The sequence below is a fragment of the Peromyscus eremicus genome, chromosome 5, assembly GCF_949786415.1.
Source record: "Peromyscus eremicus chromosome 5, PerEre_H2_v1, whole genome shotgun sequence".
Taxonomy (NCBI): domain Eukaryota; kingdom Metazoa; phylum Chordata; class Mammalia; order Rodentia; family Cricetidae; genus Peromyscus; species Peromyscus eremicus.
This window is the reverse complement of record NC_081420.1, coordinates 55657888-55683462: the sequence shown is the minus strand read 5'-3', so window position 1 is coordinate 55683462 and position 25575 is coordinate 55657888. Positions and strand designations below refer to the sequence as shown.

At 37.2% G+C, this 25575-nt stretch overlaps 1 protein-coding gene and 1 pseudogene across 8 annotated transcripts in view; one reads left to right on the top strand and one right to left on the bottom strand.

The window, feature by feature from the left end:
* Tasor2 (transcription activation suppressor family member 2) overlaps window positions 1–25575 on the bottom strand; it is a 47904-nt gene that overhangs the window by 19203 nt on the left and 3126 nt on the right. For 3 of the 8 annotated variants that reach the window (XM_059263471.1, XM_059263478.1, XM_059263472.1), the window contains exons 2-12: window positions 18943–19080; window positions 18674–18797; window positions 18564–18583; window positions 18372–18471; window positions 16966–17066; window positions 13890–13993; window positions 12656–12728; window positions 12492–12554; window positions 7048–7764; window positions 4672–4914; window positions 1363–2236 (exon numbers count right to left, since the gene is read on the bottom strand). In XM_059263471.1, the coding sequence (XP_059119454.1) occupies window positions 1363–2236; window positions 4672–4914; window positions 7048–7764; window positions 12492–12554; window positions 12656–12728; window positions 13890–13993; window positions 16966–17066; window positions 18372–18471; window positions 18564–18583; window positions 18674–18699 (2321 nt within the window). In that variant the 5' untranslated portion in view covers window positions 18700–18797; window positions 18943–19080. Of the gene's footprint in view, window positions 1–1362; window positions 2237–4671; window positions 4915–7047; window positions 7765–12491; window positions 12555–12655; window positions 12729–13889; window positions 13994–16965; window positions 17067–18371; window positions 18472–18563; window positions 18584–18673; window positions 18798–18942; window positions 19081–20960; window positions 21211–25575 lie in introns of those variants that run through there. The other 5 variants (XM_059263475.1, XM_059263476.1, XM_059263474.1 and 2 more) reach the window with 4 other exon arrangements.
* On the top strand, window positions 5735–6091 carry LOC131911442 (large ribosomal subunit protein eL27-like; annotated as a pseudogene).

Genomic DNA, 25575 nt, shown 5'->3' with positions numbered 1-25575 from the left:
AATGTGGAATGTCTAGTAAATATGAAATGGTTCACAGATAACTGAATGTCATTCCATGCTGTTACCTATACTCAAAAACCACTCTTCATATTTAATCCACCACTGACACCTGAAATCTGTTAAGAGACGTAGATCCCAGAATGCACCAGAATCTGTAGCTCAATGAGATTCCTAAATGGATTGTATATATACAATAAACTTGAGAATCAATGCCTAGGGCTGGAGAGATGGCTTAGTGGTTAAGAGCACAGACTGCTCTTCCAGAGGTCCTGAGTTCAATTCCCAGCAACCACACATGGTGGCTCACAACCACTCGTAATGAAATCTGGTGCCGTCTTCTGGCCTGCAAGGACACATGTAGGCAGAACACTGTATACATAATAAATAAATCTTAAAAAAAAGAAAAAAAAAAAAAAGAGAATCAATGCCTAGAAGCACATACTTATTCCAGGTCATAAGAGACTCAACTAGGAAAGCTATCAGTTTAATCTCCAAAATCCTATAGTGCTACTAAGTCCGTTATTATTGCCATGATTCCTTTTTTTCTGTTGCTTTTTTAAAATAATTTACTTTTATTTCATTTCATTGGTATTTGTCTGCATGTATGTCTGAGTGAAGGTGTCAAATCTTGGGAGTCAGAGATCACTGTTAGCTGCCATGTGGATGCTGAGAATTGAAACCAAGTCCTCTGGAAGAACAGTCAGTGTGCTCTTAACCACTGAGCCATCTCTCCAACCCCCTTTGGTTTTTCGAGACAGAGTTTCTCTTTGTAGTCCTGACTGTCCTCAAACTGTAGACCAGGCTGGCCTCAAACTCAGAGATTCGCCTGCCTCCGCCTCCAGAGTGTTGGGGGATTAAAGGTGTGTACCACCACTGCCCAGCTCCATGAATCCTTTTTTTTTTTTTTGGTTTTTTCGAGACAGGGTTTCTCCGTGTAGTTTTGGTGTCTGTCCTGGATCTCGCTCTATAGACCAGGCTGGCCTCGAACTCATGAGAGATCTGCCTGGTTCTACCTCCTAAGTGCTGGGATCAAAGGCGTGCGCTGCTGCCACCACCACCCGGCCCCATGAATCTTCTTAAGAAGACTTACAGAACCACTCATTCACTTAAAATCGCTCACTCCCATCAATTTGAACAAGCACTGCAAATGAAAATCCATTCACAAGACTAAAGATATTATCTTTACAAGTTCTCCATGTGATCAACAGTGGCAAAACCTGTCATTTTCAACTCTCAGTAAACACACAGTTGATACTATATTATATTACGGCTTTACAACATTTTCTCTTTCCCCAAAGTCAGGCATGAGTCTTCCACCTTATTATACAGATCTCAACAAAAAGCTGTACCCCTCCTACTTACCCATGTAATGCTCTCACAATAGTTTTCTCCAATGGGTTGCTGGTGTATCTGCTATCTAAGCTGAATGCATATTCTCCTTCACATGTGAAAGTGATCTTTAAGGAGCCATCACAACTAAGAACGGTATGAGAGCAAAAAAAACCTTTGAGGATGGAAGATACAGACAGACTTTTGCGCTTAGTCAATGAATCTTCAGAAAGCTTTTGTAGAGGGGAGGTGTTCTGTAGATGCCGAAATGGCATGACCTTTCCAATAGGAGTTCCAGCTTCGGGGCCTTTTGCCCCATTCTTTGCAAAAGCAGGGCTTGGTAACTTTCTCTGATACAGATGTTTCTTTGACTGCTCAGCAAGGAGCAAGGCATAGGAATGTTCCACAGCAACAGAGTTTTGACTTGCATCTGAGGATTCTCGGGCTTCCTCAGGGGGTGCTGGCTGGGCAATAGCAAGACGCTGATCACAAAGTACCAAGTTTTCTTCTTGGCCAACAGTTAAGTCTGACTCTGAATTAATCTTCTCATCAGAGGATGGTTTAGGTAGTAGTACACCTTTTTGACTTTTAACTCCCCTATGATATTCATGGTCAGAGGTACCGTGCAATGAATTTTCTTTAGAGAATAAAACATTGTTTTGTGGCAATTCAGAGAAGCAGGAAAGGTTCCTAACCTCACAGGATGGTATAGAAGAAGCAGCAGAGCTTAATGCCAGATCCGCTAACATATTTAGTGCCTGGGAGTCACAGTTGATAATTGAGTTTTCAGGAAAACCTTTAGGAATCACTGCAATATTTTCTTGTTGAACTGTACTTAGGTTAATTCCATCTTTTTGACCATTTGATGAAATTTCTGATTGAAGATGTAAAGCAATGTCTTTTTCGGCTTCATAATAAAAAACAAAAAAGGACAGATATAATATTTGTTTTTCTTAGATATCTTGCATATTCCTACACTTACCTGAAAATTAATAGTCAATACAACAGTTACGAAAATAGGGTGGGCAAAGTAAAAATCCAGAGTCCTGCCTTCAGTGTGCTTACATTCTAGTTAAGATGTACTTTAGAAATGTGAAGTACGGGGCTGGAGAGATGGCTCAGAGGTTAAGAGCACTCACTGGCTGCTCTTCCAGAGGTTCTGAGTTCAATTCCCAGCAACCACATGGTGGCTCACAACCATCTATAATGAGATCTGGTGCCCTCTTCTGGCCTGCAGGCATACATGTAGGCAGAACACTGTATACATAATAAATAAATAAATAAATCTTAAAAAATAAATAAATAAATAAATGTGAAGTACATATTATAGAGTTTGCTAATATACTTTCTCAGACACCATCCCCAAGAAACAATTCCATTTAGCTTTATAATGTTTTATGTATAAAACATTTAAAAAGTGGTGAATATTCAATCATCAATTAATATTTAATTAATTTTACATTTAAAAACTTTACTTTTTAGCAATAACGGCACTATTACCTGCAAAAGAGGCAATCTCCTAGCAATTTTCTTTCTGTAATAACAGAATCTTATCATTTGCCTTTATCAGAAAAATTACATTCTCCAGTGGTTTGCAAGGCATTCTCTGTACATTAATCTTTCATAAACACTGTTACTATAAAAAATTAAGTTCACAACTATACTATATAACAATTTCCTTTGCAGGTAAATGGATACAGAGAAAAGCCAAATGAACTCTTTGTAATCAATCACAGGATGTCTGAAATGAATAACCTGCCTACAAAAGGCCAGTTTATACATTTAATTAATTAATGCATTTAAGGAGAGGAAAACTCTGGCCTATGATGTATCATTTGGAATGAGAAGGGCGTTGGGAGGAAAAAATAATCAAACACAGCTGAGTTGTTTAAAATAGCAAAACCTAAGAGAGCCAGACAGAAAAGGGTCAGAGTAGAGAATTTTCTTGTTGGCCCTCTAGATGCACTGGAAATACTGAATTTATTTTATGATCTGATACTCTTAAGTGATACTGATTTTTGTCTACTTTTGTTAACATTAGTTTACATATACTCATCTATTTCTTACATAGAGTATCACTTGTAAGTTATGGCTACTATGATAATGACTATTGGTGACAAGAAAAGTAGTTTAAGCATGTATAATTTAATTTAGAACAATTATTGACTTGGTACAGATTCTAAATCAATTAAAAATGTAACAACAGGGGTAGGAGATAAATAAAATGTAAAAAACAAAGACTTTGCCATTTGGAAGAAAAACACATCATATACAGAAGACTAAAATTAACAAGAAAAATAGACCTAAGGGTAGGGTGTTGTATGTTCGGTCATATCAAGGTTAAGGCTGAGATAACAACAGTACTTTCTGACAAAGAATTAACGTCTAAAAGGTGGGAATATAAGACCAACAACAGTCAGCTTTTAGCTTATATGTATGTCAAAAGTAAACTACCTTAAAATTACATCACCTTTTAAAGCAAATATACTTTTGATTACTACTTTTAATTATTTTTAGATAATCTTACAGCCTTTGCTAATTGATTGTAGTTAAGACTAACACTAGCAGATACTACTTGCAAGAATATTTAGTCATAAATGAGTATGTTTATACGTTAACTCTTATAAAACTCATGTTTAGGCTTTAAAATTAGAAGCTACTGTTTGAATCTTACAGGTTTTCCAAGTTATTTAAAGAAAATTATGTGTAGTTTGCTCAAAGCTGCCAATAATCTAAAATAATGTATTTGGTTTAAAAGGCAGCAATTTAATTTTAAGTTATTTTGCTTTTCTATCTTTTAAGTAAACAGCACAAATAAGAAACCAGGGGCTCAGTGGTTCAGGGCACTTGCTGTTCTGGCAGAGGATCTGGGTTCAGTTCCTAGCAACCACATGGTAGCTCACATACATCTCTAAGCCAGTTCTAGAGGACCAGATCCCTTCATCTGGCCGCCATGAGTACGGCGTACATATGGTATATAGACATACATGCAGGTAAAACACTCATACACATAAAACAAATCTAAAACTTATAAGAGCCAGGCAGTGGTGGCGCATGCCTTTAATCCCAGCACTTGAAAGGTAGAGGCAGGTAAATCTCTGTGAGTTCGAGGCCAGCCTGGTCTACAAAGTGAGTTCCAGGACAGACTCCAAAAGCTACATAGAGAAGCCCTGTCTTGAAAAACCAAAAACTTACAAGAAATCAAATTTTTTTTTTTTTTTATGTCTGGACTACAGACTATAGTGTTACTGATATATTTCAATTGCTATTACGTATTTATTTTCTTATGATTTGTTAGACATGTATTATAGTGTTCATATTTATAGGAAGAGCATTTCTTACCAGGTTGGGGCTGCTTTTTGGTTCTGGGATTCCGACGGCCTCTTGTTACATTTACCTTCCGTTTTTGTGGAGACTTTTTCACAGGTGGTTTAGGCCGTGAAACAACTCTACCCGGAGATTTCTCTTGTTTCTTTGCCCTTTTAGCATTTGTAGCCACTGGAGCATCTTTAGATACAGAAGTTTCTCGTTTTTTCCTGTCCAGCCTGGTTTTCTGTACAAACTGTGCAGTCAGCACTTCTGCACCTTATGCAGAAAAGACAAGACTGTTTTAAGGGTGTGTGTGTGTGTGTGTGTGTGTGTGTGTGTGTGTGTGTGTGTGTGTGTTTGTGTGTGTGTGTGTGTGTCTGTCTGTCTGTCTGTCTCCCAGACACTTAGCACCATAACCCTCCCTTCCCTTTATTTTATTTGGGGGTGGTAGGACTAACTAATACTAGGCAATACATTAGAAAGTTCTGGGTATCAAGAAAGGATTTTAAAAATAAAGCAAAACGCAGGGAAATGACTAGTGGTTAAATTACAGGGTCAAACTTAACATTCAGATCTTGGCAATCAGCATATTTTATATGCTTCATAGGCACCAACATTTTCAAACTAAAAATAGAAAACAAGACCGACTGCTTGCTATCAAAATGCGCAAGTTCATGAAACCCCAGAAAGTGGTGCTGCTGTGGGATGTCCTGTACGCTGTAAATATATGTTGCTATGACTGACTGATAAATAAAATGCTGATTGGCCAGTAGCCAGGCAGGAAGGATAGGCGGGAGTAACAGAGAGGAGAATAGGGGGAACAGGATGGCGGAGTGAGAGACGCTGCCAGCTGCCGCCATGTCAAGCGAGATGTAAGGTACCGGTAAGCCACCAGCCACCTGGCAACTTATAGACTAATAGATATGGGTTAATTTGAGATATGGGTTAATTTGAGATATAGGAACTAGATAACAAGAAGCCTGAGCTATTAGGCCAAACAGTTTAAATAATATAAGCGACTCTGTGTGTTTATTTTATAAGTGGGCTGCGGGACTGCCGGGGTTTGGCGGGAGTTGGAGAGAAACTCTCCAGCTACATGGTCCTGATCCTGGCTGGACGCGACTCCAGACACAAAGCTGTCATCATGAAGAACATTGATGATGGCACTTCAGACCGTCCTTACAGCCATGCCCTGGTGGCTGGAACTGACTGCTATCCCCCAAAAGTGACAGCTGCCATGGGCAAAAAGAAAATTGCCAAAAGATCAAAGATCAAGTCCTTTGTGGAAGTTTATAACTAGTCACCTCATGCCCACAACAAAACTGTTGTCAACAAGGATGCCTTTAAAGACCCAGCCCTGACACCCAAGGCCAGGTGGGAAGCCAAGGTCAAGTTTGAGGAACGATGTAAGATAGGAAAGAACAAATGGTTTTTTCAGAAGCTTCGCTTTTAGGTATATTTTTGTTTCCATTGTTAAAAAAGCAAACAAACAAACAAAAAAACCCAGAAAAGAAAACAAACGATTGGCAAACATTTCCCATGAAGAAACAGAAAGTATATACTTTCAGCTTTGAAGGTCATATGATCTCTGCTTTACTTTTCCAACTCTACCCATATAAAGTGACAGAGCCAGATATGATCTATGTATGAATGAATGGAAACCTTGGTTATATAGTGTGTTGACTCCTTTACTTAGGAGGTACAATTCCCTAGTTTTGGAGAAAATACAATAGACGTAACTTGAACTGATGCTATATTGAAGTCCTATAGTTGGCCATACTGACTAAAATAAAAATAAATGGTGGGGATGGAGAGTTGGCTCAGTGGTACAGAGAGCATACTGCTTTTCTAGAGGACTAGTGGTGGATTCCCAGCACCTGGGCATTAGGCAGCTCAAAATGGCCTGGAACTCCATCTCCTGGGGCTCGGGCTGGGGCCAGGGCCAGTGTGTGCACGTGCGTGTTTGATGCCCTCTTCTGGTTTCTGTGGGCACTGCACCTCCCCCAATAAAAAAACAACTTTTTCTCCCTTTTATAGGTGTTTATTTAGGCTGTTGGTTAATGGATGCTGTTACTGGCATATTCATTTTTAGAGGATCCCCTTTTCCTACCACTGCCAGAGCACAATACAGAAATCAGATAGTCATCTTTCTAAGAATGGAACATAAATGTGAGAACTAGCTGAAGGTTTACTAGAGAAACATAAACTTCTGGTGGGCAGGCTCTTGAGATCTTAATGTATTTCATTTATTGGTCTCCAGCTCTTATCTAGATCACTGTCTCTCTAGTTTTCATATACATATGAACCACTCAGAAAAAATGGCATTTCTAACAAACTTCTAACACACTGCTAAGCTCTAGTTCACACGAATCCAGTTATAATTATAATAATCACATACATTATTCTTACCTCTTTTTCTCTTCTGAGGAAACTGCCCTTTAACTAACTTGAGAGTCGGGTTGCATGGTCCACTGTCTGCTCTGGCTGCAGCTCTCTTGGAAAGGGGGCAGCCCAGGCTCACTCGTTTACTTGGCAGTGTAACAGCCGACGTGTTGGCCTTTCTCTTTGGCTGAACTCTCAGATTTGAAGGTGGAGTCAATGGAGTCACAGCTCTCTTCTTTACTCTCAATGTTTTCCCACATTTTTTTGTTGTTTCAGTTTCTTTTTTCATTTCCATCTCTGAGTCAAGAAATTCAGGATCTGGAGTCATAACTAAAGAAAACCCAGCATCACAAATCCCATCTGAAACACAAGGAAACGGAGGAGGCTCTGCTAACAAATCTAAAGCAGTAGACAGATCCAGAGTGTAGCCACTAGGGTCTGAAAAATAACTCTTCAACTGAGTCAGAGACTCTAAAGGGCACTTTTCAAGTGGGGGAGCCAAGTCAAAAGCATGGGACAGTTTCCCAGTGAATGCAGTGTCTTTCATTATATCTTGAGGAGTCATCAATGAAAGGCTTTTGTCCACCTTATATAGGTCTTGGAAACTATGCTTTACTAAGATGTTTGGAGGGATTCCTTTTTCAGGAAGTGACTTCTTTGCTTCTAGAAGTGCACAGCCAAGGGCAGGTAAAATAGGTATCACTTTCAGAGAGATGTCATCTTCAACTTTCAAGTCCTTTGCTCCTAAAACACATATACACATATGTTAAGAATTTGATACTGTTTCAGACATACAGGAAAAATGTTATAGATTTCAAAATTATTACCAGGTTAAATATATATACTACAGTACTGCAGATGAAAACCTAAGTGGTAACTAGTAAAAATTTAATAAGTAAATTTAATGAATATATATCTATATACTTACATCTCTCACACACATCAACACTGAAAAAGAATGACTTGATATGCAAATACTACATTACAATGAGTAAAATAACTGCCTCCAGCTCCATGTCACCTACAGGGTGTTTAGACAGAGCCCAGTGGACCTTATAGTAGCAGCACTGCCTTAAGGACAAGCAGCTTGTTTCCTACTTCACTTATATTCTTTTAAGAGGCTACAATGCTGGGCTGGAGAGATGGCTCAGAGATTAAGAGCACTGACTGTCCTTCCACAGGTCCTGAGTTCAATTCCCAGCAACCACATGATGGCTCGCAACCATCTGTAATGAGATCTGGTGCCATCTTCTGGCCTGAAGTCTTGTATGCAGACAAAATACTGCATACATAATAAATAAATAAATAAATAAATAAATAAATAAATAAATAAATAAATAAATAAATAAATAAATAAATAAATTCTTGTATGCAGACAAAATACTGTATACATAATAAATAAATAAATAAATAAATAAATAAATAAATAAATCTAAAAAAAAAGAGAGGCTACAATGCAAATTGAACTGAAAAGTACAAGGGCCTTAAGCTTCAAATGTAACTCAAATTGTATTTTACACATTTTAAAAATTAACTGAACTGTCTAATTTGTATTTTACCTCATTTCCCTGGCTCACTCTGATTAATTTTGCTTTTTTTGCTTTTAAAGCAAATCAATAACCTAACAAATGAGAAAAAAAGAGAATGCCAGATCTGTATGAACTAGTTAACGAAAGTCTAAAACATCTCAGTTAGCAGTAATATAAATCTACAGAAGCAACTCCAGTGTCTACTAAATGGAAATAGGAATTAAGAAATTTTTAAAAAGTATCTACAGAATTATGAAATAGCAAATTAGTCCTAGTTAAATACATTAACACTGTAGCAAATATTAGAAAAGGCAAAGAGGTCAAATAATAAAGAAAATGTAAAATAGAGTAAAATAAATAAAAAGAAAATGTAGTTAATTATTAAAATAAAATTTCTTCCTTTGAAGCTCATTATTCAGAGTACCAAGAGAAAGAGAAAGAAAATATAGAAAAGGTCTGGATGTATTACTAAAGACAGTTTCATGAAAAAGGAACATTCCCTAGGCAACTTCACTATTTCCGGAAGCAACTTAGATAGGCAGGAGCCACTGGGCTGTGGTGGCGCACGCCTTTAATCGGAGTACTTGGGAAGCGGAGTCAGGTGAATCACTGTGAGTTCAAGGCCAGCCTGGTCTACAAAGTGAGCTCCAGAACAGCCAACACTGTTACACAGAGAAACTGTCTCAAAAAAACCCAGAGAAAGAGGGGGGTGGGGGGGAAGAGTCAATATGCTTTCTAGTAGACTTATCACAAAAACTTATGAAGAATATTAAGTTGGCTAAGCAAAATTTCAATTTAAGAAGTACCTAAAGCTCTAAATGAGCATAAGTAAAAACTGTCTTGGCTGGAGAGGTGGCTCAGAGGTTAAGAGCCCTGGCTGCTCTACAAGAGGTCCTGAGTTCAATTCCCAGCAACCACATGGTGGCTTACAACCATCTGTAATGTAATCTGGTGCCCTCTTCTGGCATGCAGACAGAACACTGTGTACATAATGAAGAAATAAATCTTAAAAAACAAACAAACAAAAACAGAAAACAAAAAACTGTCTCAATGAGGAAGGTATGAAAAAGTAATCCAACACTGTTTTATTCATTCACAGAGCATTCCTGTGCTTTTCCTGGGTACAAGTAATCGTTATCAGACTGGTGGTTTATAATTAAAGAGGAAAAATGAAGGCTGGGGATGTGGCTCAGTAGGACAGGGTTCAAGAAACATGCATGAGGCCTTGGATAAAATCTCCAGCAGAAAAGAAAGGAAGTGGGGAAAAGGGAAGTTAGAGATGACAAAAAGTGAAGAATGTAACCATAAATCTTTTATTTTTAAAGATTTGTTTACTTTTTGTGTGTGCAACTACACATGTATGTGCAAATACTGGTATTAAACCCCTTGAAGACAGAGCTACCTAATGTGGGTGCTGGGAAGCAAACTTGGGTCCTCTAGAAGAGCAGCAAGTGCTCTTAACCACAGAACCATCTCTGCAGTTCCAAAATAAAAAATCTTAAGAGAAAAAAAGTAACACAGTATGCTAGTTGAGAGGCAGCCCTAGAATCAGGTTGATTGCTGTGGGATGTTCTGTATGTTAAATGTGCTGCTCTGATTGGTTAATAAATAAAACACTGATTGGCCAGTAGCCAGGCAGGCAGTATAGGCAGGACAAGGAGAGAGGAGAATTCTGGGAACAGGAAGGCTGAGTCAGGAGAGACACTGCCAGCTGCTGCCATGACAAGCAACATGTGAAGATGCTGGTAAGCCACGAGCCACGTGGCAATATAGATTTATAGAAAGGGGTTAATTTAAGATAGAAGAACTAGATAACAAGAAGCCTGCTGCGGCCATACAGTTTTAAGCAATATAAGTCTCTGTGTGTTTACTTGGGTCTAAGCATCTGCGGGACTGGCGGGAGAGATTTGTCCTGACTGTGGGCCAGGCAGGTCCAGAAAAACTCTAGCTACAGTTGATATGGGGCAAATCTGTCTGTTTCTTCATCTTCGAAATGATTATAAAGAATACTTTAAGGATTGCTAAATCAATAATACTTAGAAAAATACATATCACAATAAATGTGAATATCCTTTGTCAATCTGTTTGTATAACTGGTTGTTTTGTTTGCTCCAAAATATTAAAAAGTACTGAGCTCTTCTTTGATCTCCTTCTGTGTATATATTTAAAAATCAACTTTAAGGGGCTATAGAGATGGCTCATTAATTAAGAGCAGTGATTGCTCTTCCAGAGGACTTGAGTTCAGTTTTCAGCAGCCACAGACTCAAAACCACCCCAAACTCCAATTCCTGGGGACCCAATGCCCTCTTCTGGCCTCAGGGTCCCTGCACGCATGTGGTGCACAACAAACACGTAGGCAAAATACTCATACACATACAGTAAATCTTTTTTTTTTTTTTTCCGAGACAGGGTTTCTCTGTGTAGCTTTGTGCCTTTCCTGGAACTCACTTGGTAGTCCAGGCTGGCCTCGAACTCACAGAGATCCACCTGGCTCTGCCTCTCGAGTGCTGGGATTAAAGGCATGTGCCACCACCGCCTGGCCAAATCTTTTTTTCTTTTTTAAATCCACTTTAAAAACATTTTATACTGGCTATAAGTTTAGAAATACTAAATCTAGCATTATCCTTAAAACACATACAGTATAACTTAAACAACAAAAATTGCTGTTACATTTCTTTGCTTAGCAAACTTTTTTTTTTTTAGATGTCTGACACATATGTTCTGAATATACAAAATGCAACCACAGTAGACATTATGCTGGGATGAAGACCAGTGGTAAACTGCATGCTCAGAATCCCAGCATCATGAACCAAAAACCAAACCAGGCACATTAATATATTTGTATGAATAAGCACAGCCAGATACGGTGGCAAATACCTATAATCCCAGGATATGCAATCCTAGAGATCAAATCCAGAGCTTTATGCCTATGAGAATAACACTCTACCAACCGAGCTACATGCTCATCCCAGAAGTGTTTTCATTGCAATATGATACATGCAACATAATGTATAACTGTTTAGGTACTATATGACTTGACTTGTGGCATTCTGAATGAGAATGTCCTTCATGGGCTCAGATGCTTGAGTGTTGGCCCCCAACGGACAGCAGTTGTTTGGGAGGTTTGAAGGTGTGGCCCCTGAAAGAAGTATGTCACTGAGGCAAGCTTTGAGGTTCCAAAAGCCCCTTGCCATTGCTAGTTATGTTCTCCCAGCTTGCTGTTCTAGCCCCCATGCCTGCTGCCTCCGATCCACCATTATAGATCCAAGTCCTCTGGAACCATAAGCCCAAATAGACTCTTCTTTCTTTATGTTGCCTTAGCCACTGTGTTTTTTATCACTGCAATAGAAAAGTCACTAATACATGATTAATATTATTTTTTGAGGCCAGGTGGTGGGGGTGAATGCCTTTAATCCCAGATCTTGGGAGGCAGAGGCAAGAAGATCTCTTTGAGTTTGAGGCTGGCCTGAGAGCAAGTACCAGGACAGCCAAATCTACACAGAGAACCCTGTCTCAAAAAATAAGAAAGAAAAGATTATTTTTTTCTCTCTAACAAATATTTGTCCTCTATATCACCTTGGGAATGCATAGTCCAAATACAAAGACCCACAGTCTAGATATGAAGGTTAGCCATGAAAATTCCAAGTCATAGTTTTTGGAAAAAGCATGTCCTAGCTACTATTGAACAACAAATGAATTCAATTTTGGATATGTTGAATTTGAGGAAGCTTAGATGGCATGCTAGATATGTCAATAGTTGGAAACATAAGTCTGAAGCTTAGAATCCACTTGTAAAGGTCAAGTAGGAAGGTTAAAGAAGGACAAATGTTTAAGGGAAAATACAAAGTTAACAAGTGCTCTGTGCTACTAAGAAGTCAAAATAAGATGAGGACTGGAAAGTACCCAACAGGCTGACTGAACTGGGTACCACTGTAACCTCACCTGTTGATTGAGGTGAATGGGATAAATGTAAACCATGTAGACTCATCTGCTCATCTCCAAAATCTGTAAGAGTAAGAATCAGGAGAAGAAAATGTAGGTTGTTTATCTTATGAAACAAAAGTAAATTCATTAAAAAATTGTTTCCCAAAAAAACTTGGTCCTACCTGGTTCTGATGTTAAGGCTGATGATGTAAGTAAAATGAAAAATCCCCTATCTTCTAAGCATTTGATGATTGCCTAATTAAAAAAAAAATAAATAAATAAAAGAGGATTCTTCAATCTTTACTTCTGGGAAAACTATTGTAGATTGAATAGGACTGATGCTCATTTTTGAAAGATGGGCTCCCATAAAAGTTTCTACTTATCAGTATCACCCATGCCACTTCCAACTACTGAAGGATATGCAGATTATACAAACCTTTCTAATAAAACTAAAATGATGGTCAGGCTGGGCTCTGTCTCTTCCCACCCATGTGGAAGTGAAGCATGTAACCCTGACTGGCAGCCACAGGACAAAACTATCACACAGAAACTAATGTTATTTGCAACTCCAAGTATTTTAACCAACACTATCATTAAGACAGGTACTGTCCCAACACAGATGCATGCACGCATGGTCTGTTTTATTTTACTGATTTAAGATTTCTTTATTAATTATGTATACAGTGTTCTGACTGCATGTACATCTGCATGCCAGAAGAGGGCACCAGATCTCATTATAGATGGTTGTGGGTCATCATGTGGTTGCTGGGAATTGAACTTAAGACCTCTGGAAGAATAGCCAGTGCTTTTAACTGCTGAGCCCGTCTCTCCAGCCCACTTTATTGATTTCTTAATGTCTATTATGGGGACAGACAAGGCATGACTTGCTTCATTACTGTCCAACATTTGCTTCATTTCCTTTGTAATATTTAGAAATTATTCATCATAAAAGCTAGCTCAAACTCTGGGTCAAGCATCTATTTCTATTTTCATACTGAGAAACCCTGGCCAACATGACAGAATTCTTTGAACCAGTAGTTATTCCTCAGTCGTATTGCCTCTATTATGGAAACAGAAGAACCAATTTTTATAAACCCCTGGATAATGGTAAAAGATGGCTTTCAAAGAAGCATCTCAGAAATGGCACTGTGACTAAAACAAACACACTACATAACTAATCAACGTATCAAAAAACAATAAAGACTTTGAGGGGGGGAACCTCTTGTTCTTTTAGTCAAGGGTATAAACTAAATAATGGGACAAAAAGGTAAGCTGAGTTGTAAGAAAAATGAAAATGTCAGTTATATTATGTCAGTACACGTAACAGTGAAAACCCTACCAATAAATTAAACAATTCAGCTAATACTTAGGCACCAATAGGAAAAAATAATTATACTTGAAATTAGTAATTCTTACCAATTGCTTATTTTTAATGTACTCGATTAGCTTATCTATGTTTTCCCCTTGTTTGTTTGACAGTTCCACTTCATATAAATCAAAACATAAATCCTGGCAACAGACTGTAGAGGGAATCAGAAATACAGAACATTTTAAATTTTAATTAAGTATTCTTTGACAATTCCATAAATGTATATAAAGTGTTTTGATCACATACACTCCCACTGCCCTCTCTTTAAGACATATACTTATGTATGTATGTACGCACGCATGTATGGACACAGTGTCTCACTACGTTTTCTTAGCTGGCCTGGAACTTGCTATATAGACCAGGGTGACCGTGAACCCACAGAGACCTCTCTGCCTGTCTCCTTAGAATTGGGAATAAAAGCATGTGCCACCACACCTTGCCTCAGAACACTTATTTATTTGTTTGTTGAGACAGGGTTTCTTTGTGTAGCCCTGGCTGTCCTAAACTAGTCTGTAGAGCAGGCTGGCCTTGAACTCACAGAAATCTGCCTGCCTCTGCCTCTTCAGTGCTGGGATTAAAGGCATGTACCACTACTGCCAAGTCACAACTTTTATTTATTTTTAAAATTTTTTTTTAAAATTCATTTTACATACCAACCACAGTTCCCCCTCCCTCCCTCTCTCCCATTTCCCTCCCACCTCCCCCAACCCACCCCCATCCACTCCTGAGAAAGGGTAAGGTCTCCCATGGGGAGTCAACAGTGCCTGGCACAGAGAACTTTTATTTTTATTTTTTTTTAATTTATTTTTTAAGATTTATTTATTTATTATGTATACAGTATTCTGCCTGCATGTGTCCCTGCAGGCCAGAAGAGGGCACCAGATCTCATTACGGATGGTTGTGAGCCACCATGTGGTTGCTGGGAATTGAACTCAGGACCTCTGGAAGAGCAGTCGGTGCTCTTAACCACTGAGCCATCTCTCCAGCCCCGAACTTTTATTTTTAATCTACTTAAAAAACAATTTTCACAATCTCAATCGAAAAATGGATAAAGAAAAATGTGGTATGTTTACACAATGGAGTTACTCAGCTGTTAAAATTAACATCATCATGAAATTTGCTGGCAAATGGATGGAACTAGAAAAGATCATCCTGAGTGAGATAACAAAGACCCAGAAAGACAAACATGGTATGTACTCACTTGTAAGTGGATATTAGCTGTAAAGGATAACCAGGCTACAATCCATAAACTCAAGAGAAGCTAAGTAACAAGGAGGGCTCAAAGGGGAACACATGAATCTCACTGCATAGGGGAAATAGAACAGTCATAGCCTGTGGATGGGTGGGTGGGAGCTGGATGGGGGGATGGGAACAGGAGGGATCAGGTTGGGGGAGGATGGAGGGAGAGAGTACTACAACTGGAATGGGAGGGGACAACAACTTTCACAATATTTAGTTTTAAAAATGTACTTTAATATCAGGAACTCGAAAGGCAGGAAGGATCTCTGTGAGTTTGAGGCCAGCCTGGTCTACTTAGTGAGTTCCAGGACAGCCAAAATTATACAGTAAGAACCTGTCTCAAAACAAAAACAAAAAATATTCTCTCTTACATTACTACAAGGTTAACAAAACAAACACTAGACAAAAATATCAGTGTTCCATGAAGTAAATGACCAATTTTTTCTTCTGCTGTAAGTCACAAGAATATATTATAGAGATTCAGCTGTATATAATAAAGCTATACCTAGAAAGATCAAGGAATCTTTTCTAGAGGGAAGCCATTTATCAAGGAATATTTGGTGTTATTCAGCTTTTAATACTCAGCTGTTTATTGCTATGAATTTCTTGTGCGCTCATATACTACCAGGCCACATGGCCAACAGCTTAAGCTTCTCAGACCTACTGCTGATCTAAACTAGGTAACATCCCTACAGAGCCTAGAAGACAGGTGGACTGTGGATGCATACATAGCTTTGTTTCTTGTGCAAATGAAGCTCAGACTCTCCTTCCCCAGACTGGTCAAATGGTATTCCAGAGCATTTGACTCAGAAAAAGGGTTTTTGCATATCCAGGTGCCAGTGAAAGCTGGGGCAGAATTCCTGGTCCAGTCAGAGTCGTGTAGCAAGAGAGAAGAGAATAAGGTAGAGTTTCTGTGGATAGTAAGGCAGACTGGCTCAGGCCGAGGAAAAGTTTTGTGGATTTGTAGATGGATTTAAATCAGCTCAGGAGAGGAGAAGAGGAAGGAAAGATGGAGGATGAAAGAACAGAGGACAAAGATGAGACCGAAAGCATAAGAACTTCGTTACTATTAGGCTATGAGAGGACAGAAAAAGAAGGGACAGAGAGGAACTGAGTGTTAGGATGGAACTGAAGCTGTACAGACAGAATTTTGTCTTAGAGAAATAAAGTAAATAGACAAAAGAGCATGGTGTACATAGATTCTTTTCGCTCAGATAATCCCCCGCTAGACGTAGTATATTCCCCAGGTCTCTGGGATTTCCTCAGGGCAGGCCCCTGGAAAAATTCCAATATTCTTTATTTGTTTTATTTTTGTTTTGAGAAAGGGTCTCACGATGTCACCCTGGCTGGCCTGGAACTTACTATGTAGACCAGGCTGGCCTTAAACTACAAGAGTATCCATCTGCCTCTGCCTCCTCATATTTGTTTGGAACTTAACAGTGCATAAATAAAAAACAAGGCCTGGTGGTAGCGCACACCTTTAATCACAGCACTTGGGAGGCAGAGTCAGGCAGATCTCTGTGAGTTCTAGGACAGCAAAAACTGTTTCACAGAGAAACCCTGCCTAGAAAAACCAATAAACAAACAAACAAACTTGTGCATGAGAGGAATGGGTCTGAGTTTTCAGCTTTTTTTTTTCTTCAGTACATTTGCTCAATTCTCTGAGCATTCTGTATTAAAGTCTGTCATTTTAAATCAATCTGTTAGTTTCTAACTGGCTTTGAAGGAGTAGAGAACATGGTTAACTCTACAACTGTCTCAAAAGACCATTTTATGCATTGTTTAAGATAAAATTTAGAGATGTATGTGAATGTTTGGACGACAAAGTGGATAATAACTGCAGTAAGCCCAGGCAATGCACTGTGCCATTGCATTTTGACAGACCTTTCTGCTCCAAGTAATTCTGTCTTCTAAAGGCAGCTTCTGGGAGGCTTTCTTTCAGAGAAGACACTTTCATTACATACTTAAAATCTAGTTCCCGTGGTCTAAAAAACAAAAATGTATCAAGCAGCGTAATAAATACTGACACAACCTGATCACTTTCTAACTCAAATGCAAACATAAGTCTAACTATAAAAAAGTTCATAAAGGACTAGAGAAATAGCTTAGTTGTTATGAGTGTGTACTGCTCTTGCCGAATTTGGTTCCTAGCATCCACAATGGGAAGCTCATGACTCCCTCTTTTGGCCTCTACTGGCATCTGCACATATATGCACAAACCCCACACAAGGCATAGATACATACACAATGTTGAAAGACACACAAATAACCAAATTTTCACCTATTTTTATTATCTACTTGAATACTATATGCTATCATTTTTTCCTACGTTTAGTAACTACATTCTATAGCAAGAAAGAGCTGTTCTTTTAAAATTATTTTTTTCACAAAATTCTTACTTCATTATTTATGGGCTATACTATCCCTGTTCTCTGTTCTTACAAACAGCCAACAGACAATGAATTCTGACAGAGATAAGTTCTCATATGTCAATTAAACTATGTCTATGCTTCAGTGATCAGACCAAACAAAAAGATTTCTTTTTTTTGTTTGTTTGTTTTGTTTTTTTGAGACAGGGTTTCTCTGTCTGTCCTGGATCTCACTCTGTAGACCAGGCTGGCCTTGAACTCACAGAGATCTGCCTGGCTCTGCCTCCCGAGTGCTGGGATTAAAGGCGTGCGTGCGTCACTGTTGCCCTGACAAAAAGATTTCTTAAGATATCCTTCACAGTTCTCCAAGAGAGAGAAACAAAAACTTCTCATACTACAAACAGATTTAACTTCTACTTTTAGTATTTTTGTAAGGGAATCATGCGGAATATTAGAACATCACAAGCTGTAAATCTTAATGAAGACTCAATAATAGGATTGAGAGGCTTTAATTTGCTGTATAGCTCTCTGAACAAATTTCATTTATTTTAGAGGAAAGGCAAACTCCTAACATAAAATAATTCAGTCAGGCATGGTAATAGATTCATGGAGTCCCAGTTATTCAGGAAGCTTAAGTGGGAGGATCACTTGAGCCTATAAGTTTCAAACCAGCCTGGACGATATAGCAAGATCTCATCTCAACTACAACAAGGGAAATACCATTTTCCCTTTAAGGATTAGAATTTAGGTCACCTGTGTACTTGTATTCTACATATTCAATCAAATGTATTCTAACCTAAAACCAAGTGCAATATATAAAATATATTTCACACCAATGCTACCCATTAAGACCTTGAAATGAGTAGCCAGCACTGGAAAAACAAAACATGTATTAAGGATGACATCAAATGTAATACTTACAGTTGTACTGGAATTACTGTGCCATAAGTAGACCAAAGAGTTATATCACACAGCAAACAACTCTGAACAGTTAATTGCCCTTTCCATGGAGAGATGAGAGCTTTAAAAAACGAGGACAAAAAGAACCTGATTACTTTCTGAAACATTTACTAAAACAACAACAAAAACTACAAGAACTAATTAATTTCTTACCATTTTTATTGAGTTCAAGTCTAGAAAGAAACAAAGAGTATTTTTATTATTAGAGGAAGCCAAGTAAACAAAGTACACAAGTTTTATAAGTACAAAGGTTTTATACTCACATGCTTTTATAAGTGGGTGTTGCCATCTTTTAGGTTCCCAGTATTGAAAAGCTACAATTATATAAGGAAAAGTCTGTCTGGGTCATTTAATAACAGCGCTGCCTGAAAGTTCATAGAGGTAATTCTGAAAGAAGGAAAAAAAAAAGTATCATTAGTACTATGGAACTGCCTATAAATAAAGTTTATCCCAACCCTAGCCAAACCTGAAATTTAGGACATTAGGTTAAGAAATGTTTGTTTTAGGTGTAATTTATTCACAGTGACTATACCTGACTTAGTTCGAAGGCACGAAAATGACTTCTTTTGTAAGAAAATGTGTAGGTATCTGCAGCCACATGGCAGACATAGCCAGAAGATGGCTTAGGGTAGTTACCTGTATAATTCTCAGACACAAACTTGATTTTTCCCTAGAATGAAAACATTAAGACTCATCAGATATCTTCAATTAGCAATAGCCTTAACAGTAGGGTTCATTTTAAAAGTAGCCTACATAGGGATATAGATGTGTTTTTTTCACCAGTAACCAAAATAAAATTCATGCTTCTTTGAAAAATTATCATCTTAGGGTCACTAATCGTTTTAATCACCCATAAGCACTTTAAAACTTTAAAAAATAGCTGTGCTTGGGTATCTAAGGTTTTCATCACAATACCAAAGGAATACATGATCAGACCAATTATCTTTAATGAAACTTCACTGAGCGGCTATGTAGTGATTGTAATAGGAAATATGACAAATGAAATCTAAATGCTCAGAAGATGAGTTTCCAAACCAAAGTATTAATGGATTGTAAATTATGCCAGTGCCCAGAAAGTCCTCTAGGGGAGAACATGTAATAATGTGAATCACAGGCAGGTGTCCTTGACCACTGAATGATCAACAGTATTTCCTGTGATAGAGGAAATGAAGGATTAAAAGTCAATTTTACTGTGGTTAGGAGTATAATTAAGTAGTAGAGTGCTTGCCTAATTCGGGCAAATATGGGCAAGGCCTTGGTTTGATTTCTAGCAACAGGAAAAAAAAGTCAAGTTTTAACATATGATGAAATGTCATAGAATGATTAAGTGCAAAGGGGGGAGGGGCTCATAAGCCTCCACTACTAGCTGAGGAGCTACTGACAGTTGATAGCTTCTGGAGTAGGGAGAGTCCTCTTTAAGGGTATAGCCCCATATGTCCACTACACTCCAAGTGGGTGACACCACACTCATGGTTATATGGGCAGCACAAATTGGACTAGACAGGTTACTTAGAAAAAAAAAAAAAGGACATCAGTTGAGAGAGGGTAGGGAAGTAGGAGATGAATCTGAGAAGAGTTAAGAGGAGTAAACATAAAAATACATTATATGCAATCCTCAAGTAATTAATAAAAAATATTAAATAGAAGACCAGGGGCTGGCTCAAATGATTAAGAACACTGGCCACTCTTCTAGAGGACCTGGGTTTAATTCCCAGCACCCAAATGATAGCTATTAATTGACTGTAACTCTAGTTCCAGGGGACCTGAAACCCTCTTCTGGTCCTGCTTGGGCACCAGGCATGCACACAGTATACAGATACATGTGTAAGCAAAACACTCATACCCAAACTAAAAACAAATGTGTATATTGTATGGTCCTATTTACATAAATATCTAGAATAGACAGATTCAAAAAGGTGGAAAATAGATTAGGTGCCTGGGTTGGTGACTGATCACAGTGATTGTTTCACAAATCTGAATACATGAGAACACACTTGCTAGACCATATAGTTTAAATGGGTGAATACTACTGCACAGGAACTACTGGGAAGTATTTTAAAAACCAAAATCAACTCTAGCCAGCATGCATAATGATCCTTTTCAGTCCTCATAGTTACTTTTCTTTTCACCTAGCACTGCTAAACACTCTCTTCTTGAGTTCCTGCTGCTTTGAGCTACATATGCTCCTCCATTTCCCCATTATCTAGTTCTATTAATGTCCCAAAAATTTTGGCTATCTACTCCTTCTATACATCCCACATAATGATGCCTTGGCTTCAACTACTACCCCAACCCTGGTTTTGGTGGATCCCATCCTAAACTACTTTTATCACTATAAGGTTATGTTTCAGAAACATGAAAGGCTGAGTCTTTCTCTAATTCATAAAAGTAGTACCTATCCACTTACTGAGAAATTACTAAGTACAAGTTCCTTAGCTAAGGACTTTAAATGTCATTTAATCCTTACAGTAATCCTACAAAGTTATCTATTTTTCCAAATGAGAAAACCTAGCATAAAACTTTCAAGCAAATCATGTTTTTAACTATTACCTATTTATCTCCCTGTCAATCTTTTCTTCTTGTCTCCTTTCTTCTACTCAGGGTACCACTACAGTATGCTGAAAACATTATATTTTTGCTTACCCCTAACATTCCACAGTTGTCAAGTTTGCTCAGATCTATTTGTTCTCTATTCTTATGTCATTACAATGGTATAAGATTCTTAACAAAGTATCAATCTCTTGGCACTGAAAAATACCATTTTAGATCCAAAATTCAATTATGGCTAAACTTCTAATTGAAGATTATGACCTGCTTAACACTAATGAATCTTTTATTATAGCCATCTCAGAGAAATAACTAAACCTCACTTCATTTGTAGAAGAGAATCGCTTTCCTCAGACCTACATCTGGCTGGACTGCTCAGAGTGGTAATACCACTCGGCCAACAGAGTGTATGCTGACATTCCAATTTTGCCTATGGGACTATTTTGCTTATTACAAATCTTAAAATGAAAATTATAATTCTTAAAATATAATTCATATAATCTACAAAGCAATATACAATCTGATTGATTACTGTGCATATTCATCTCAAAACAAGCTCATGTAGAATAAACAAATTATATCTGTAAATTATGACTTTTTCATCTGACTGCAAATTGCTTACATTTGGGTTCAATACTCAACTTTAAAAATAAACATAAGTTACATTTATTTATTTTTCATGTATATATATGTGGAGGTCAGAAGGCAAGTGGAAGGAGTTGGTTCTCTCCTTCTACCATGTAGGTTTGAGGTCAAACTCAGACCATCAGGTTGGGCCAAGTGCCTTTATCCACTGAGCTATCTTGCCCCCTCCTCCATGATTTTTGATACAGGATCCTTTTCATTCCATAGCCCAAGCCAGCCTTGAACTGTAGCACTCTTTCTGTCCCAGCCTCCTAAGTGCAACATTCAACTTTGGAACATTGTTTTCAATATCCTCAAAATTTGATCTACAGCCAGGCAGCAGTGGCGCATGCCTTTAATCCCAGCACTTGGGAGGCAGAGGCAGCGGATCTCGTTAAGTTCAAGGCTAGCTTGGTCTACAAAGCGAGTTCCAGAACAGCCAGGACTGTTACACAGAGAAACCCTGTCTTGGAAAAAAAAAAAATTGATTTACGAAGTTTTTGATTATCTGGCTGATACTTCTAATTTTTAAAATATTTTTTGTTTTGACATGATGTACAAAAGGTACATAAATTAACTGTTCAAGATCATATAATTCTGATTAAAATTATTTTAAAATGTATGTGGTGTGTACATTCTCTCACTCTCTTTTGTGATACTGGGGATTCAACATGCTAACTGCTCTACACCCCCCCTAGTCCTTTAAGGTGACATCCATATAAATTCAGTGACCAATGTTCTAATTCATCAAATTGGGTTTATGAATTTTTGCTTTAGTATTAAACTATTAATTTTCAATGAAATGGTTACACCAAACTCATTGGTAGAGTACCTTCCAAAAAGATAAAATAGTTTTTCTCTTAGAAGAAATCTAAAAAAAAAAAAAAAAAAATGAGAACATTAATTTTTTCCTGTGACAATTACATTTTAAAATCCATCTTTGATTCTCTCAATCATTATATCTTACAAAGCAAGTGGCAGAACTAAGATAATATTTTAAATTGCTTTCACCACGAGATATAGTCTACCCCAAATGCTCTGAGCACAAAGTAGGGGATTTCCACAGAGGTGAAATAGGTCCTGTACCAAATGAACTAGGCCTTAAGAGCTAAGGTCAAATATCTCTTCTCCTAACGAGGGAGCAGCTGTACATTAAAGGATGTATTTCATCAAGCCACAGTGTACTGACTATTAGCAAGGGATTTAGTTCTCCAATTAAATGTTATTATATCTTATTAAGGGAAAACAGAAAGTATACCCTAGGCACATTTCTTATGACAAAAGCAGTAATTAAAACAGAAACCAATTTAAAAAGACAGAAAGAAAAGCAAAAGATCTGAAGAGAATATTTACTACGCAGATAATGAAAGATGTACACTAATAAATAAAGACAGCAGAATTAAAAAAATGAGAATTCACATTTCAAGAGCCATTTAACAGCCACAAAGCATTAAAAACACTTTCAATTTACAAACTTAGAAAGCCAAATCATTTCATGCAAGATAAGGACACACTACAGTGACATAGTGGAATGCTAAAGACAAAAAAATATTAAATGCAGTCAGAGAAAAAGAAACTCAAAGACTAACAGGTGAGTTAGTAGCAATACTGGAAGCCAAAGACAGAAATGAGGCTACTCAGGAACATGTAAAAAGTATTCAAAACCAACATGCTAAAAGACAATCATCTAAGTACAATGTTTATATTCAGCAAAAACATTTTCCAAAACCAACATGCTAAAAGACAATCATCAAAGTACAATGTTTATATTCAGCAAAAACATTTTCCAAGAATGACAATGAACCATAAGTTTATCATCAAAACAAAACCCCTCTTTTAATAAAAGCATCTACAAAGAAGTACTTTAGTACTTTCTTTACAAGAAAGATAGCTCCAGATGGATAAACACAGTAATGAACGGAGAGCATAGTAGAAATGTGGGAAATATTAAGTACTGGCTATAAAACCCAACAATTCTAAACAGGCTTCCAGCTATCTGGTAATAATAATTTTAAAAGGAGTTCTATTACATGACAAAAATAGCATATAAATTGTGAAGAAGGTTAATGAAGTTAACAATTCTAAGATAAAGATGTTTGTAAATTTAACTGTGAAAAATCGAGAACAGAGAATTGTAGGAAAATATGTAACATCCAAACAAGTAGATCAAAAAAATAGGAGATCTTAAATCAATGTAAAAATGAAAAGACTAGAAACATAAGACAGGGTAAACAAAATACAAAGAACTATATTAATGCAAATAAATTATAATGTTCTGCCCCTAAAGATATTTCAAACAAACAAACAAATCACAAAATTCCAGCCAGCGCAGTGATGGTTCAGTGATTAAGAACACATATTGTTCTTGAAGAGGCCCCAAATTTAGTTCTTAGCACCCATATTAGGTGGCTCACAACCTCCTATAGCTCCAGATCCAGGATCCAGGATCCAACACCCTGTTGTGGCCTTCACAGGTACCTGCCCTCAAGTACATATACCCTCACACAGACACATAAAACTTAAAATAAAAATGAAGTCTAAAAAAAAAAAAGAGAGAGAGAGAGAGAAAAAAAAAATTCTAACAGATGCTCTTTTACTTATTAGGTGTGGTGCACATACTAGGCATATGTTCTATTATTCAACATTTAGAGCCCTTCCATATACCCTTTTAAGTATTTACTTGAAATATAAAAGTATAGGGTTAGGGATATTGCTCAGTTGTAGCTTGGTCTGTATTAAACTTTGGATTCAATTCTTAGTACCAAAAAATAAATGAATAAATAAACAAACAATATATACAAGTGTAGGTATCATCTAGGCATATAAAAATCGTTTAGTGAAAAATTTAAAATATATTTTTCCATTGGTGTATATACCAATGATAAAATATATATATAAATATATTTATATATACCAAATATATAAATGATAAACTCAGAGGTAAGATGAATCAAAGTAAGTTGGGCAGTAAGAGATAGTCAATATTAAGGGGCTGGAGAGATGGCTCAGAGGTTAAGAGCACCAACTGCTCTTCCAGAGGTCCTGAGTTCAATTCCCAGCAACCACATGGTGGCTCACAACCATCTGTAATGAGATCTGGTGCCCTCTTCTGGCTTGCAGGGATACATGCAGACAGAACACTATACATAATAAATAAATAAATCTTTAAAAAAAAGTCTTAAAAAACAGAGATAGTCAATATTAAAATTAAAAAAGATGTAAAATAGTAGATGTTTCAATAGTATGAAGGTACCTATAATAACTCTGATGACAAATATTAAAAAACAACCTAGAAAAATCTAATTTACCAAATGTGACACCCTGAATTAATTAAAAAAAAAAATCTTGAGTAGCCCTTAACCACTAAATAGATTAAACCACTAGCCTAACATCTGCCACCAACAAAACTGTAGGGTCAATTAAATTATTAAATTCAATGACAAATGTTTATGGCAGCAGTGATTAGGAGCAGTCCAATGATGGAGGTATGGTGAGGAACAGAATATATTCTTGGTGATTATGCTAATTAATGTGAAAACACACACACAGACACACATGTTATCATTTGGAAGACCTGTACAATTTAAGGAACCAGTATTTTCCCAAAAGACTAATGCAAGAATGAAAACCCTTCAAAGTACAAACTAGATAAACAGATTTTAATAAGTTCATTCATAGTTTCAAATTTACACTGTAGGCAACTTTTAAGAAACAATATTATCAAAATTGATGAATACGAAAGAAAACACAACTATCTGAAAATATCACTAAAATGTCTCTCCATTTCCAAACACTTTGCTAGCCAATGTCAGTGCAGAAGTAATACTTGAGCAATTAAAGGTCACATGAAAACTATTTGCAAAACCATAGTACAATGCCACTCTTATCACTAATTTTTTTGGAAGGGAAATAGCCATTTTTCATTAAAAATGTTACCTAAGTCAAGATGTAATCAGTTTAGTTTTTAAAGATACCAATAAATATGTTTGTAAGT